The 17046-nt window shown below is 42.5% G+C and overlaps 1 protein-coding gene across 4 annotated transcripts in view; it reads right to left on the bottom strand.

The window, feature by feature from the left end:
• The window catches only part of CNOT8 (CCR4-NOT transcription complex subunit 8), a 65329-nt gene that overhangs the window by 43044 nt on the left and 5239 nt on the right, over positions 1-17046 (bottom strand). Inside the window, exons 1-6 of one of the 4 annotated variants that reach the window (XR_013445594.1) lie at positions 15093-15369; positions 8047-8228; positions 6454-6647; positions 2213-2374; positions 1527-1671; positions 469-579 (exon numbers count right to left, since the gene is read on the bottom strand). Coding sequence is in view for 3 of the 4 variants with exons in the window: in XM_036114238.2 (XP_035970131.1) it covers positions 469-579; positions 1527-1671; positions 2213-2374; positions 6454-6647; positions 8047-8163 (729 nt within the window). In the remaining variant the exon portion in view is untranslated. Of the gene's footprint in view, positions 1-468; positions 580-1526; positions 1672-2212; positions 2414-6453; positions 6648-8046; positions 8229-15092; positions 15370-17046 lie in introns of those variants that run through there. The other 3 variants (XM_036114238.2, XM_036114239.2, XM_078066782.1) reach the window with 3 other exon arrangements.

The raw sequence follows: 17046 nt of genomic DNA, 5'->3' as shown, positions 1-17046 counted from the left end.
CATTCCAATTTGGATCCCTTGCATTTCTTTTTCTCGCCTAATTACTCTGGCTACGACTTCCAATACTATGTTGAATAAAAGTGGCGAGAGTGGGCATGCTTGTGTTGTTCCTGATCTTAGAGGTAAACTTGCGGCTTGTCATGGAGTATGTTAGCTGCCAGACATTTGAGAATTCACAGAAATTAAGCGTAAAATAAGTGAGTGTTCAAACAAATGTGTTCATATTAGAGAAATCAGAAGAAAAGCAAATCACTGCAAGAATGAGAGCTGCTAAGAACACCAAGTACATGTCTAGACTCGAATATGCTGAGGAGCCTCCATTTCAGGATGTCTTTGCTTCCCAAACTACATTTTAATATACTGAACATCATAACAAACAAACAACTGCTTTCAAACTTGTCATCAACTTCTGTCAGAACTACAAATTTTCAACAAATCTCAGCTCACAAAGATAACCCACCTCCTTACCTCTTTCATCCTGAAGAACGCCATTCCTGTCAGCAGCGAGTCTGAGCCTGCCTGGTGTTGCCTTCCAATTCTCTGCAAATCCAACTGATCAGCAACTTCCTGAAGACCACCCTGCAGATGTAAAGAAAACAAAGATAATATTTCAGACCCACCACTCCTCTACTGGAGTCAACTAAGTCCACTTTTTAGTTTAATTCTTTTGGTGATGACAAGTGGGAACAGGCCATTTACTAAGGCCTTACCCCAGCAATATTCCCTTTCTAGCCCTCCAAACAATACACTGTGTTATATTTCACTTTTCACTCCTTCCTTTTATATATCATTAATTGTGTCAGACCTCTGCCCCGTAAGCCCTAACGGGTCCATAAAACGAGATTGAGGAAATAAATACCAATCCAATTCTAGACAGAAAATCTCTTATGTCAACAATTTATTAGGGTGCTAAGTTCTTGATCTAGGGTTAAGAACCCCTCTGAGAATCTGGTACACTACAGACCCCATGTATAACAAACTACATATACGCTTCACACTGCCAACTGTTTCACTAGGTTTGTGGGCCTAAGTGAAGAACGCCTCCCTCAGAATAAGAGAAGCAGAAGCCTCCCTTTATGCCTGGATTAAAGACATTCACCACACAAATCCCTGTGCCAATCAGCTCTATATACACCCACTCCAGCATAATGTTGGCACCTAGCAAGCACTGAAGAATACATAAGTAGCAATAAATAATAAATACTAATAATTTCTAAAAATAGTGATAAAGCAAAATGACAAGGCTGCTTTGTCTTTTTTTTTTTTTATTGTTAAGAAAAATATTGTGTAGGGGCACCTGGGTGGCTCAGTCGTTAAGCGTCTGCCTTCGGCTCAGGTCATGATCCCAGGGTCCTGGGATCCAGCCCCGCATCGGGCTCCCTGCTCCGCGGGAAGCCTGCTTCTCCCTCTCCCATTCCCCCTGCTTGTGTTCCCTCTCTCGTTGTGTCTCTCTCTGTCAAATAAATAAATAAAATCTTAAAAAAAAAAAAAAAAAAAATATATATATATATATATATATTGTGTACCTTAAGATTTTTGCAACTCTTCATCAGGTATTTCACATCATAAATGGATGGGAAAAAAAGGTTCAGAATATGGAAGAATTCATGTTCCTCTTCTGGCAAACGAGAATCCGTAAGTAACTTTACCATGTAGCCAAAATCATAGCCACTACAAGAGAGAATGAGGCAATGAGGTGAAAAAGCAGCAATTACCAGACCCCAGAGTCAACTGCTTCATTTCTCAAAACTTAATGGTGCTACCTTGTGAGTAACTTTCAGTCTTCCAAAGTACTTTATCCTACTGTAATCTGAACTTTCCCTTAAATAACAACAAACCAGACTAATATGAGAGACATATAAGAGAACCCAAGGAGTTATAAATGTGGGTTTTATTCATCATAAACTTCAGGCCAGCCATTTAAAGGACAAGAAAAAGATGATCAAGTGCTTCGATCTTCCCCACCCTCCATCATTCCACTTGGAACATACCCACTGATAGCCATGTGACGGAGCCCAGTAGTGCATGAAACAAACCAGTATGAGCTCCAAAGTATTTTTTGAAAAACTGAAACATGGGCAAATTACCATTTGAACTCCGTAACTGCTTCATAAGTGACCAAAAGAAGATAGCCAGTAGGACTGCAGAAATAATATAAGCATTCAATTCCCTGCTCCCAAAGCAAGAGAAATACACATTATCTGGGACTGACCTATGAAATGAAAGCCATTTGACGTTGTCACAGAGAACCACCCCTGATGTCATAAGCAGTTCTGCAAAGTGCAATGTGTCAATCCCTTCCTCTTCATGCTTCTGAAATTGCAGTCCAGAGTTAGCAAGGAGATCTATGGAATCCTGGGAGTACATGTCCTCTCTAAAAAAGAAGGTATTCACTTCTTAGCTGGTGGATAATCTAAGAGAAGTAGTGGGCAGCAATATCAACATGATCTTATAATTACAGAACAAGTATTCTCGAAATGCTTTCATAATTTAAGAATAGATCAATTCATTCTTTCCAGTACTCCAGCAAGCATGCAAAGTAGATTTATCTCTGTGGCTGATGGAAAAGTGAGACTTGCCCCCACAAAATGAATTTCTTAATTATGAAAGATCCACATTTCCCCATTGTTTGTTTGTTTGTATTTGTTTTTGAAGATTTCTATTTATTTCAGAGATAGAGAGCACAAGGAGGGGAAGCAGGAGAGGGAGAAGCAGTCTCCCCACTGAGCAGGGAGCCTGATGCAGGGCTCGATCCCAGGACCCTGGAATCATGACCTGAGCCAAAGGCAGATGCTTAACCGACTGAGCCACCCAGACACCTCAACATTTCCCCATTGTTTACAGAAAAACAGAATCAACCAATACAAAAATATTTAGATTACCAGAAAATTTTTTAAAATGTTCTTATAATGTTACATCATAGAAATAACTGTTAATAACTCAGTTTATGTATCCTTGAAGGCTATTTGCTCTACCTACACATACACACCTCCATCCCTATATCTACACAGCACAGACCATCTTTCCAGACCAATGCTCATAGATATACCACATCCTTTGCAACTCTGGCATAATATTCCACAGCAAAGATACATCCATCAGTTTAAACAGAGGAATATTTACAATACCACATATTACAAAAGTAGGGAAATAAATTATGTAACTCCTTTTCCACTAGATTTCACTGTTTTTACATTTGTTTTTCAGATAAACTTAGGACAACTCGGAAAAAGAAAAAACAAACCTAATCTTAAATTTTTCCTACTAGGGCGCCTGGGTGGCTCAGTTGTTAAGCATCTGCCTTTGGCTCAGGTCATGATCCCAGGGTCCTGGGATCGAGTCCCGCATCAGGCTCCCTGCTCAGCAGGAAGCCTGTTTCTCCCTCTCCCACTCCCCCTGCTTGTGTTCCTGCTCTCGCTGTCTCTCTCTCTGTCAAATAAATAAATAAAATCTTTAAAAAAAAAAAATTTTTTTTTCTACTAAATTAAAACCAGTGTTGAATCACATTGTTTTGTTTCACCTAAAACAAGCATTGTTTTAAACACATACATAAACTCTACAATAACAAACAACCCTTATTTTCCTTTGTGTATTAATTACCATTAAGGCATAAATAATAATAGGCTTTGGCAATGGACTAAAAAAAAATGCAGTTAAAGGAAAGATCCAGATCATCACCCCAAATTATTTCTGAACCTCAAAGAAATCTCCAAAGTACATGAACAATCAAAAAATTATTCCTGAGTTATAATGCTCCTGGTGCTGTTAAATAAAGCACTACTTGAGTACTGTGGCCCAATCAGAAATACACTAAAACTACCTCATACAATCAGCAAAATGATAGTCTCTCCTAAATTTTCCCCTTAAAAAATTACATCATCCTGGGGCATATGGGTGGCTGTCAGTTAAGCATTTGACTCTTGTCATGATCTCAGGGTCTGAGATCGAGCCCTGCACCAGGCTCTGCACTGACTGCAGACTCCCTCTGCCCCTCCCCAGCCCTCCCCCGCATGCACATGCACGCTCTCGTGCGTGCTCTCTCTCTCAAAAAAGAAAGAAAAAAAAATTACATCATCCTCAAAAAATTAAAAACAAACTACCAAATGATCCAGCAATCCCACTTCTGTGTATATATCCAAAAGAATGAAAAGCACGGTTGTGAAAATGTTTGCACATCCACATTCATAGCAGCACTACTCCCAACAGTCAAGAGGTGGAAGAACAGATAAACAAAATGGGGTCTAAATATGCAATGGAATATTATTCAGTCTTAAAAAGGAAGGAAATTCTGCAATATGCCACAACATGGATGAACCTTAAGGATATCATGCTAAGTGAAATACGCCAGTCACAAAATGACAAATACTGTATGATTCCACTTATATGAGGTAACCAAAACAAATTCATAGAAACAGAAAGTAGTAATGTGGTTCACCACGATCTGGAGAAGAAAAAGGGAGAGTTGTTCAATGGGTAGAGTGTCAGATTTACAAGATGAGAAAGTTCTGGGGGTCTGCTTCACAACAACACAAACATACTTAATACTACTGAACTGCAGACTTAAAAATGGCTGAGATGGTAAATTTTATGTTATGTGTTTACCGTATTTTAAAAACATCAAAATTCACCCACTATCAGATAGGCTTCAGTTTCAACTACCCTTAATTAACATCTACTCATTCCCTTATTTCTTCTATTATGAAAAATAATAATAATCCTGTTTTACAGTTAAGGAAACTGAATTACAGAAGGTAAAATTACTAACCCCAAATCACCCAGATGAAAAATGGCAGAACTACAATTCACCTAACTGGAGAATTAACTTTACTTTTTTGCTGTAAATAGCCTTATTAAGCTATAATTCACACATTAAACATTTACTCATTTAAAATATACACTTCTGGGCACCTGGGTGGCTCAGTCGGTTAAAAATGTCTGCTTTCAGCTCAGGTCATGATCCCAGGGTTCTGGGATCAAGTCCCGCATCGGGCTCCCTGCTCATCAGGGAGCCTGCTTCTCCCTCTATCCCTCCCCCGTTTGTGATCTCTCCCTCTCTCTTCCTCCCTCCCTTTCTCTCTCTCTCTCTCTCTCTCTCGGATAAATAAAATCTTTTTAAAAAATAAAGTACACACTTCAGGGTGCCTGGGTAGCACAGTCAGTTAAGTGACTGACTCTTGGTTTCGGCTCAAGTCATGATCTCAGGGTCATAACATGCATCAGGCTCTACCCTCTGCATGGAGTCTGCTTAAGACTCTCTCTCCCTCTTCCTCTACCCCTCCAACCCCCACCCCCATGCACACACTCTCTCTCTCAAATAAATCTTTTTTTAAAAATTTAAAAAATAGAGTCGCCTGGGTGGCTCAGTCGGTTAAGCATCTGCCTTTGGCTCAGATCATGATCCCAGAGTCCTAGGATCGAGCCCTGCATCAGGCTCCCTGCTCAGCGGGGAGCCTGCTTCTCCCTCTGCCTGCCGCGCCCCCTGCTTGTGCACTCTCTCTGTCTGGCATATAAATAAATAAAATCTTAAAAAAAAAATTTTTTTAATAAAGTATACAATTCAATCACTTTTAGTTATTTTCAGAGTTGTGCAACCACCCATCATGGTCAATTATAAACCATTTTACTACCTCAAAAAGAAAACCCATACCCATTATGCAATCACTCCCCACTACCCTATAATCTCACCACCCCCCTACATCCTAGACAACCACTAACCTATTCTGACTCTATCAATTTGCCTATTTTGAACATTTCATATAAACAGAATCCTACAATATGTGGTCTTTTGTGTCTGGCTTCTTTCCCTTAGCATGTTTTCAAAGCACATCAATATACAACATATATTACTACTACTTTCCTTTTACTGTCCAATAACATTCCATGGCATGGATATACCATATTTGTTTTATCCATCAGCTCACAGACATTTGGATTGTTCCCACTTGGGGCCTAACTCCACATTTAACCTTGTGAGAAACTACCTGTTTTCCAAAGAGGCTACACCATTTTACTTTCCCAATAGCAATATATGAGGGTTCTAATTCTCTACACCCTTGCCAACATTTGTTGTGTCTTTTTTATTACAGCCACCTGGTGGGTATAAAGTGGTCTCTCACTGTCATTTTGATTTGCATTTCCCTCATGACTAATTATGGTGACCATCTTTTCACGGGTTTATTAGCTATATCTATATCTTCTCTGGAGAACTGTCTATTCAGATCTGATACCCATTTTTAACTGAGTTGTCTTTTTATTGCTGACCTGCAAGAATTCTTTAAGGGGGACTTTACTTTCTGAGATTCCTTATTCCATCCTCTATTTGAATGCTGTGCCCAACCCTTACCTGGTTTCAATGGAAACAAAACTTCATATTAATAAAGTCAGTTAGAAATCACAGTCTGCACAAATGTAGCAGATCTAAGAACAACACTGAGAAATGTTTCAGACACTTACGTAAGGTTAAATTTGAAGTTGAACTGCCAAGTGTTGATTCCAGAAGGATATTCTCCCTTTTCGTTTGTGAATGTAAGGCCCAGCTGGATAATTTTTAAAAGGTCAACATTGCACCGTAAAAGCTGATACTGGTAATCTATGGAACTACGAAATTCACCAATTGGTCGTACGACAACACCTGGAAATTCTGTGTCCTAGAAAAGGAAAAGGTCTCTCATCATAAGGTTTCACAAAACAGTAGATGCTGAATTGATCATTCTTAAATATTATCTTAATTTATAAAAGTTATGTGACAAGACCCAAGCTTGGGCACAAATACCTATATTAAAATACTGATCTCGGGCGCCTGGGTGGCTCAGGTGGTTGAGCGACTGCCTTCGGCTCAGGTCATGATCCTGGAGTCCCAGGATCGAGTCCCGCATCGGACACCCTGCTCAGCAGGGAGTCTGCTTCTCCCTCTGACCCTCCCCCTTCTCATGTGCTCTCTCTCTCTCATTCTCTCTCTCAAATAAATAAATAAAATCTTTACAAAAAAAAAAAAATACTTATCTCATTGATATCTACACAAATAGCACTAGAATCATGAAGTTTTGCGCAGCAACTTGGAGATCCTACGCAGGATGTGAGTTAGAGTAGGTGACTAACTACAGATCAATTAAGAACATTTTACATTCATATACAGTGAATTAAAAAAAGTTTAGGTTGAGGGGCGCCTGGGTGGCTCAGTGGGTTAAGCCGCTGCCTTTGGCTCAGGTCATGATCTCAGGGTCCTGGGATCAAGCCCCACGTCGGGCTGTCGGGCTCTCTGCTCAGCAGGGAGCCTGCTTCTCTCTCTCATGCTTCCTCTGTGCTCTCCCTCTCTCTCTCTCTCAAATAAATAAATAAAATCTTTAAAAAAAAAAAAAAAAGCTTAGGTTGAGAACAATGGATGAATAAAAATACAAATAGAGGGAAATGAAACAGCCATTCAGAAAAAAACAATAGCTACATTTACCATGAGTAAAAAGCCTGGAACAAGATCACAGGCAGTTTTAAATACAAGGCTAAAGACTTACTGCTTATGAGTAACAGGGACTAAAGCAAACTAGACAGTGCACGGCTCCTCTAGAAGAGGCCTTAATATCACCATGACACACATCTGCCTCTCCCACCACTCAGTATCAGGCAGGACTGTGAATCCTGTAATGCCAGATCTTCCCATTTTTTTCCAGAGATGCCAGATATCTGGACTTTAAAAGAGATCTCTTAATTTTTACATGCTGATAGCTAATTTTTAAAAACCATTTTTAAACACCATTTTAAAAAAACCATTTCAAATTCACCATATCTGCGGGACAGATGTGCCCTATGGGCTGACATAACTTCTGCCTTAAACACTATTAAACACAAAGTAACATTACAGAAAATCTAAGCTACTAGAGGTTATATCCTTCTCAGACACAATGACTACCTTGACGTTTCATAAAAGCATCACAACCTTCCACCAAGTTTAATTTACCATGGCTTTAGTGTAATCCTTGCTTTCAAAATCTCACACTGAATATCCCCTAAGTCCATAGTAGAAAGTGAGTCAAACAGAGTTGAGCTCTTTACCATGGCAATATAACTGTAACTGAGCACAATTTCTCGGATCTTCCTCATCTCTTCTTCTAGATTGCTGGCCCAGACTTCACAGATAACCTGACTGTTCTCCACAAGTGCTGCAGGCATCTTGAAGAAACTTGCGAAGTCGCTTTCAGCTGACCGTTAGAGGGTAAACCGATGCTTGATCTGATCTAGATTCAAAAACATTATTTTAAAATCACATAAATTTACACGCTGGCATAATGTCAACAAAACAAAGATGAAAAAAAAAAACCACTTCATCAGTTTAAGCCAAAACATTAAGACTATTATATTTATCTTCATTCTCCATTTTATATGGTGGGGAAACTTGCCTTTGTCAAGACAAAGATAGACACACACACACACACACACACACACACACACACACCACATACACACACAGTTCTTTGGCCCAAAGAAACTAAAATTACTTCAGAAATCTGAAGAAACTGGGGTGCTGGGCTGGCTCAGTTGGTAGAACATGCAACTCCTGATCTCAGGGTTGTAAGTTTGAGACCCATGTTGGGTGCAGAGATTACTTAAAAATAAAATAGGAAGGAAGGAAGGGAGGGAGGAAGGGAGGGAGGGTAAGAAACTTTTGCCCAAGCTGCCCTTTAGCACAGAAGTGAAACCACTACCGTAAACAAGTATTTGAGCCCTTTTCAGACTATCTAAAGACTAAAATAGGTCCCAGTGACCACAAATATTCCCTTATCTATGACTTTCACAACACTTTGCACAGAGACCAAATCATGGAAACATTTTTAAGGAATCACTTTAGCCAGTTTAAATGTACTGGCGGGGGGCGGGGACCTGGGTGGCTCAGCCATTAAGCATCTGCCTTCTGCTCAGGTCATGATCTCAGGGTCCTGGGATCGAGCCCCACATCAGGCTCCCTGCTCAGCGGGAAGCCTGCTTCTCCCTCTTCCCCACTTGTGTTCCCTCTCTCGCTGTGTCTCTGTCAAATAAATAAATAAAATCTTTAAAAAATAAATAAACAATAAATAAACAAACAAAATAAATAAATAAATAAATAAATGTATGTACTAGGATCTTTGAAAGCCTGAAAGTATGTAGACCTAAACTCTCATACGTAAGTCTTAACAAATACATAGTGAATATGTTCATGGGACTCCTCCCTCTGCCCCCTATAAAAGGGGAAATTCTTTTTCTCCACAATCCAAAAGTCAAATATAACTAGAGGCAATTAACTAACTTAATATAGTGCCTCTTTAGACTTGTGCAAATAGATCATGAAGTTAGGGATTTAAGTGGTAAAAACCATCGCCATCTCCTAATTTGAAACTTTAACCACCACAATGAAAATAAGAATTGGAATTTTTTTTTTTGTAAAGATTTTATTTGACAGAGAGAGACACAGCGAGAGAGGGAACACAAGCAGAGGGAGGGGAGAGGGAGAAGCAGGCTTCCCGTGGAGCAGAGAGCCCGATGCGGGGCTAGCTCCCAGGCATGACCCGAGCTGAAGGCAGACGCCTAACGACTGAGCCACCCAGGTGCCCAAGAATTGGAATTACTAATGTCTACTTTTAAACACATAATAATATAAAGAAACTAAGCAATTCAACAACAGGAATAGAGAAGACGGCAAGTATAAATAATTCAGCCAGAAAGCATAATGAGTTATAGTTCATATTCTGGGAGTAAACTATGGAGGGGAACAGTATTCTGCAAGATAAAACTCAACATGATTCAGCTTCAGAGTAATGCTGTTATTATAATAATGAGATGCTTAGTTACAAAAAGACCAAAGAAGCTTATTGTAATGGCCTTTATTTAAAAAGGCAACCCCACCACATGGACCCTCAACGTAAGAGTGGGCTACAGTATATAGATATATATTCAGAGGAAAATTCCTAGAAACAGTAAAATTAATCTTTACTTCCTACTTTCAAGACAGGCAAATGCAACAATAAGAATCTAGATCAAAACAAAATTGTCATTCTCAAATGTCATCATTTCTCTGAGAAAATTCTGAGAAACTGATCTTTTGGTTTGTCAGCAACCCTGAAAGATTCCATTTATTTAAGGTACACAACACTTCAACAGATGTTTTTCTGAAATTATAATAGACTATAATTACTCTGAAACTTAAGTAGACTGTGGTAACTTCCTAACAAATATGGGTGGGCACTTCCTTTTTTTTTTTAATTCCAGCAATTTTTTTTTTAATTTTGTTTATTTCTTTGAGAGAGGGAGAGAGAGCATGAGAAGGGGGAGGGTCAGAGGGAGAAGCAGACTCCCTGCTGAGCAGGGAGCCAGATGTGGGACTCCATCCTGGGACTCCAGGATCATGACCTGAGCCAAAGGCAGTCACTTAACCAACTGAGCCACCCAGGCACCCTGGGTGGACACTTCTTGAAGGCAGAAACCATTTCTTCTCATTTCAGTCCTGTACACGATGGGCATGAATTAAAGGCTTGCAAATGAACAAATAAAGAACATCCGTAAAGGGCAGAAGTTCAAACTGAGGGTGGAGTAAATTCCATGATATGACCATAATTAAGAAAATGTTAGGACTGATTAGATTCTAAACTGTGTTTAAGGTTTAAGGTTTTCCCCGGCAGGAGGGCAGAAAGCCATTTCTATGCCCATTAATATTAAATCAGTACCACTTCACTTCCTTATTTTCCTAACTTAAACAATGCACTTCCTTTTTGGTGTCATTTCAAGCACAACCATAAACTACTTTAGGGGAAGTGGGTATGACTATGAAGACATTTCCATAAAAGCCAAACAGCAAAAGGGACCCAAGCAAAAAAATGCCTTTGGTCTCGAAGCAGAAAAAAGCAGGGTTATAAAGAAGACAATTAGGTATTTACACTAAACCCTTAGAACCGGGCTCCCCAGCTAAGAAGCTCTTAAGGTTGTGTCAAAAGAACTCAGGAAATAATCTGAGTAAAATATAAAAATATTTTATATATATATAAAAGATAATAGAAACACCATTATGAATAGTCACTACAATGTCTTCAAACTTCTAAGACAGTTCACTATGAACTCATGGATTTATTTTTTTTAAGACTTTATTTATTTGAGAGAGAATGAGAGAGCACAAGCAGGGAGAGCAGCAGGGGTGGGGGGGGCGCCTCAATCCCAGGGCCCCGGGATCATGACCTGAGCCCAAGGCAGATGCTTAACCAACTGAGCCACCCAGGCACCCCTGAACTCATAGATTTAAACCTGAGAAAATAAATTTTATTGGTCACCAATGGAGAATGCTAGTTAATTTATTTTTTAAAAGTATGTATCTTGTCTTTCCTATATAAATCGTACTAAGTAACTAAAGAGTTGAGGGAAAGTTTCTTTTAATAGAAGTTATAAAGCTAACAAATACAGAATGATAGAATATCACTGTTTTGTAGCTCCTAAAGAATTCATAGATCTGGGCAATAATCATAATGGCATTTATATGGAATATTCAGAAAAGGTAAATCTATAAAGGCAGAAAGTAGACTACAGCAATGGAATGGGAACGGGCATTAACTGTAAATGGCATGAGATATTTTACTGAGGTGATGGAAAGGTTACCAAACTCAACTACCTGATGACTGCACAACTCCGTAAATTTACTAAAAATTGCTGAACTCTAGTTTTATAGTATGTAAATTATACTTCAATAAAGTTGTTAAAAGTATCATAATGGCTGCAATAACCACAGAAAGAGACAACCAGGCATTATGTGCCTCCTGAGAGAACACATCACCACTATGAAATTACACTTGCCAAAAAAAAATCAAACTTGAGGGGCAGCTGGATGGCTCAGTTGGTTAAGTGTCCCACTCTTGATTTCGCTCAGGTCATGATCTCAGAGTCCTGGGATAAAACCCTGCAACAGGCTCCGTGCTCAGCGGGGAGTCTGCTTGGGATTCTCTGCCTCTCCCTCTGTCCCCACTCCCTCCCCCGACTCATGCCTGGGGGGGGGTGGCCAGCATGGTCGCTTGCGCGCTCTCTCTCTAAAATAAATAAAATCTTAAAAAAAAAAAAATCTAACTTGAGGGGCATCTGGGTGGCTCAGTCGTTAAGTGTTTGCCTTCAGCTCAGGTCACGATCCCAGGGTCCTGGGATTGAGCCCCACATCGGGCTCCCTGCTCAGCGGGAAGCCTGCTTCTCCCTCTACCAGTCCTCCGGCTTGTGTTCCCTCTCTCGCTATGTCTCTGTCAAATAAATAAATAAAATCTTTAAAAAAAAAAAATCTAACTTGAATCTGACCAAACCTCTAGACCAATTTACAGGAAATAAATAGGACAGAGGAACAGGTTAAATGACACCACAGAAAGGCAATCAGCAAAATCCAGAAACTACTGTGGGAAACTACAGAATAACCCAACTTCAACAAATTGCAAGAAATAAAAATAGAAGACTCTCAAGAGACTTATCAACCAATCAAAATCTATAGGCCCTAATTAGATCTTTAAACAAACTGTTAGAAATTTTTTTTAAAAGTGACATTTTCAAGACAAAAGTCTGAACAATTGCTGGTTTGGTTTTTTGTTTGGGGTTTTTTTACTTTTTTTGGTGTTATATTGTCATGGTTTTTTTAAAAAGAGTCCTTATCTTTTAGAGATAATGCGAAACAGATATAGGTGATATGATACGAAATGTGGGGTTCTGCTTCAAAATTAACAGTGGAGAAATCTCACAACAACTTTGTACAGTGGTATCTTCCTCTACATTTTACAGATAAGAAAACTAGGGATGCCTGGGTGGCTCAGTTGGTTAAGTGTCTGCCTTCAGCTCAGGTCATGATCCCGGGGTCCTGGGATCATGCCCAGTGTCGGGGTCCCTGCTCAGCAGAGAGTCTGCTTGTCCCTCTCCCTCTGCCCCTCCCCCCAGCTCAGACTCTCTCTGGCTTTCTCTCTCTCAAAAAAATAAATCTTAAAAAAAAAAAAGAAAACTGAAATTCAGAGACATTATAATATTTTGAAAGGCACTATCATGACTTCCACTTCCAAGAAAATTTTTTTACAAAAGCTAAGCCACAGGGCTTAGATGGTGGCTCAGATCATGAGTCCTGGGATGGAGCCCCGCATTGTCAGGCTCCCTGCTCAGCAGGGAGTCTGCTTCTCCTTCTCCCTCTGCCCCTCCTCGCGGCTCGTGCTCTCTCACTCTCAAATAAATAAATAAAACCTTAAAAAAAGCTAAGCTAGTTTCAAAAACCTAACCCTTGTTACACATATCTGATAAATATGGAACACAAGTGCATACCACTGGCAAAAATATATAAGACGTCCTCGCACCAAACCCTTATCTAGGAAAATTGTGGGGAAATTGCTTGCAAATCCCAAAATGTAGTGCCACTCAAAAATTGAAAAGGAATCACAGTATGCATATTTAGCTTAGCATAAATTACTGGATATGCTAGACAAAGAGAAGAGAAATAAGAATAAATGATGTCAGTTTTGCCTGCTGCTTTCCACTCAGTGAGCGCATGCTCCACAAGGATCCCAAGATGGGAATCACAAACATACTGTTCTCCTTGGTTAGTCTTCCTCCTTTTAAGCCTCTCAGTGCCAGCAGGGCACAGTACACCTCACAATATGGAAGGACTCTATCCCATTCAAATATGTTTATTTGTGCAATATAGCCCCAGAAGGTAAGCTACTTTTTCTGAGTTGCAACCAGAGAAACAGTAACAAGTTTGAAAGCTGAAGGAAAAACTATGCTAGATTTACTGAGAAACAGAATGTCCATCTGTAACTTTACACCTTCCTAAGGAATTTTTAAGAATAACTATGATCATAGGCAAAGTTTCCCTCACAGGCTGACATTAAACCTTGACTCCCACTTGAGCTACTCCACTCTATGAAAATGTGACTCCCACACGAGCTACTCCACTCTATATGAAAGCAAAACACAAGCTCTGATACCTGCTGTTTCCCAATACTGGACTGTTCAAGAAGGAAAGGTCACACACACATTACTGAGGTCCCTGCCTTGTGCTGATCTGCAGTAAAATCTGTGCAGACCGCTCTTGCTGACCTGTAGTGTAAACTTCTCCAAAACAAAGCTCCTATTTACCCAGGAAAGCTCTAAAGAGCAACTACGAATAAAGCCAACCGAAAGCTTTCTCTGCAAGCAATCCAGAGTACCAGGTCTTGCTTAGGAAAAGAATGTTTGGTTTTTCCGGTTTTGTTTTAAGCCTAAGCTTGCAAGGAGACAATAAACATCACTTCCCTATTCTAGAGAACTGAACAAAGACTTTGCCGCGCAAGGATAAGATGGAAAAGGAAGTAGGAGCAAGTGAGAAGAAATGGCAGCAGCTCGGAAGAGGGTCCTCTCTATACACGGCGGCGGTGGCCCTCGCCGTCCTCCATCACTCCTGCCCCCAGAACAGTGTCCGAGGACAACTACCCTGGACTGAACCGCAGTTCAACCAGTTCTTAAAACCAACCATGTGGGTCAGGCAATAGCTATGGTTCATAAACACAGAACGCAAGGAAAAGTTGTGGGGCCAAAAGAACCAAGAAGCGAGAGGCCCGCGAGGTTCCAAACTCAGGTCCTCTCCCTTACAGTCTCCCATCAACATTTTCTTCCTGTTCTGGATCACCGTCCCTCTCCAAACAACACTCATCCCGCCCCTTCCCTTATATCCACCTTTTTTTTCCCCCCAAAACAAAGATATTAAAATTACAGGCTTTCAGGCCAGAAAGACCTACGTTCGAACCCAGGCCACCAACTAGCCGTGTGGCTTTGCGTAAGTTACTTAACCTCTCTGGTGCCTCAGTTTTCCTATGTTGTAAAATGGGTTCAATAATATACACCTCGGAGGACTGTAGTAGAGGTTAACAGAATGAAGCATATAAGGTGCTTTATAAAGTCCTGGCACATAACACTAGAATATTATTATTGTGTGGTAGTGGTTGGTATTATTACCACTCTTCGATGGGCCTCTTTCTCTTTTCACACCCCCTGCCCCTCACTCACGCCCCCATCCCCCTTCTTCCCACAGGTCCCGATGGCCTCCCACACTCTCTCATCTCACGCTCCTCTCTGGTCAGCGCGGGCCCGCTTACCCTGAGCTGCTGGGCCCGCGAAGCGCGGACTGGCGGGCTGGCGGGCACAGGCCCCCGGGAGCAGCGGCGGCGGCGGCGGCCCCTGACCCGGCGCTCTCCGCCTGCCCCGGATCCGCTCCGGGAACCGAGCGGGCCAGTGAGATGGGCGCCCTCGTGCCCAGAGCAGCCTTACGTACTGCCCACCTAAAAACCTGGCCGAACCACTCTACCCGCTGGATCCTCCCGACTCGCCTGCTCCTTTAGCGTCACTCCAGACGCGCGCGCGCGCGCCTGATCCTGCCTGCTCCACCCCTTCTGCGCGCCCCGGAGACTGGGAGTGTTCGTCCAACCCGACCTCGCGAGAGCAACGCGCAGGCGCAAAACGAAGAGGGCGCCCCGAAAACAGCGGAGCGGGGCGGGGCGGCCTCCCAGGACGCTTGCGGAACAGGACCAGGGCTGGGCCTCGGCGCGTTAGTTGCACTGGCTCAATTCAATTAGCAACACCACGCTGTTTCGGTTCTCCTTCCGCGCGCCCAAAGGAGGGGCGTGGTCTAGAACTAGCCCCCGCTCGGGTGGGCCTGGCCCAGACGCCAAAGGCCGAGGAAGGGGCGTGGATCTTCTGACCAAATCCCCCAGATTGCAGCGCCCTCTCCGGCCTGCTTTGATGGACCGTTAAAATCGTCGGCAGGAACGGATCCTCACCCCCTTCCTTGTACTAATGCAGCCCCCTGGACCCCTCACTGACAAAACATCGATCTCGGCTTCCTTTCTGGCAAACAATTAGTTGGGGGTGGAGCAGCACCCCCAAACCGAGTCTGGGTGACGTCCGGCGAGACCCGCCTCCCTCCTCCCCGCCTCACAGAGTTGGCGGGCAGCGTTACCACAGCAACCGGCCCGCCAGGGCCTGCTCGAGTTACAAAGAAGACACGGCCTCCCGCGGGGGAAGAGGAGCTCGGAGACGGCGGGCGCTAGGCGGGCTCTGCACATTTTCCTTGCGAGAGCACTGGGCTTGGGCCTGGCTTAGGAGCCCCTAGAGCCTCCACCCGCCCCCTGATCCTCTGAACCCTGCTTGGAAAGGGGGCGGTCTGCCAGCGTCTGTCGGAGCGGGCTCGGCTGCAGCGCGGCCTCGCGTTTTCCTGCCGTGGCTTCCTGCACACAGCTGTCAATTCCGAGCCTCCCTCCTGGCCTCTCAGCTAGAGATCCACCCTGTCTCTGAGGCAGGTGCGGAGGGCCCAAAGCAGGGCTCTAGCCATAGCGCTAGGTGCCTTCCCTTGAAGGGGGCTGTTGGTAAGTGGATAGCAAATTTACTCCCAAGATACTGGGCCTTCTTGCTTTTAGACATTTCCTCCTAAGGGGGTTCTACAAAATCCTGCTTCCATTTCCGAGGCCGGAGGCAGAGCAGGCCTTCAGTGGCAATTTCAAACTGGATTCCCAAAAGTTATCCTCCGGGGAGGTGAACTCCCACCCCCAGTCCCCAGATTAGAGCATCAAATGCATTTCCGAACCCCACTCCTCTTGTCCCCTCCAGATGAGTGTCTGTCTGCTTATCTGTTGCATAGGGATGTAACTATCTCATAAGGTTGTTGCTGTATTAATAAATGGAAAAAACACCCCGCACTGAGGAAGATATGTAAGTCTATTCAATAAACAATTGTTTCTGGCCTGTCTCTGTTGCTATCCCGGAGATACTCATTGTGTTAGCTCCGGTGAAGGCTTAACAATCAGTCCATTGAGCAATACTGGCATGGAGAAAGCAGGCAAAACACTCCCACACTCCACCCATCTCGTGGGTTTATAGTCTTTCACCCGCTTGTAATTAGATTCTGGAGAGGACAGCCCTAGGAGGAGCTAGTCACATGAAGAGCATCCTCTGCAGTCCTTTCTTGGATTTTTGTTTTTTCCTGCACCACTGGGCCTGGTGTGCACTGAAACAATCAAACAGGAAACACACCATCTCCATTTCCCCAAACCCCTG

The sequence above is a fragment of the Halichoerus grypus genome, chromosome 2 (genome assembly GCF_964656455.1).
Source record: "Halichoerus grypus chromosome 2, mHalGry1.hap1.1, whole genome shotgun sequence".
NCBI lineage: Eukaryota > Metazoa > Chordata > Mammalia > Carnivora > Phocidae > Halichoerus > Halichoerus grypus.
This window is presented reverse-complemented; position numbering and strand designations above follow the sequence as displayed.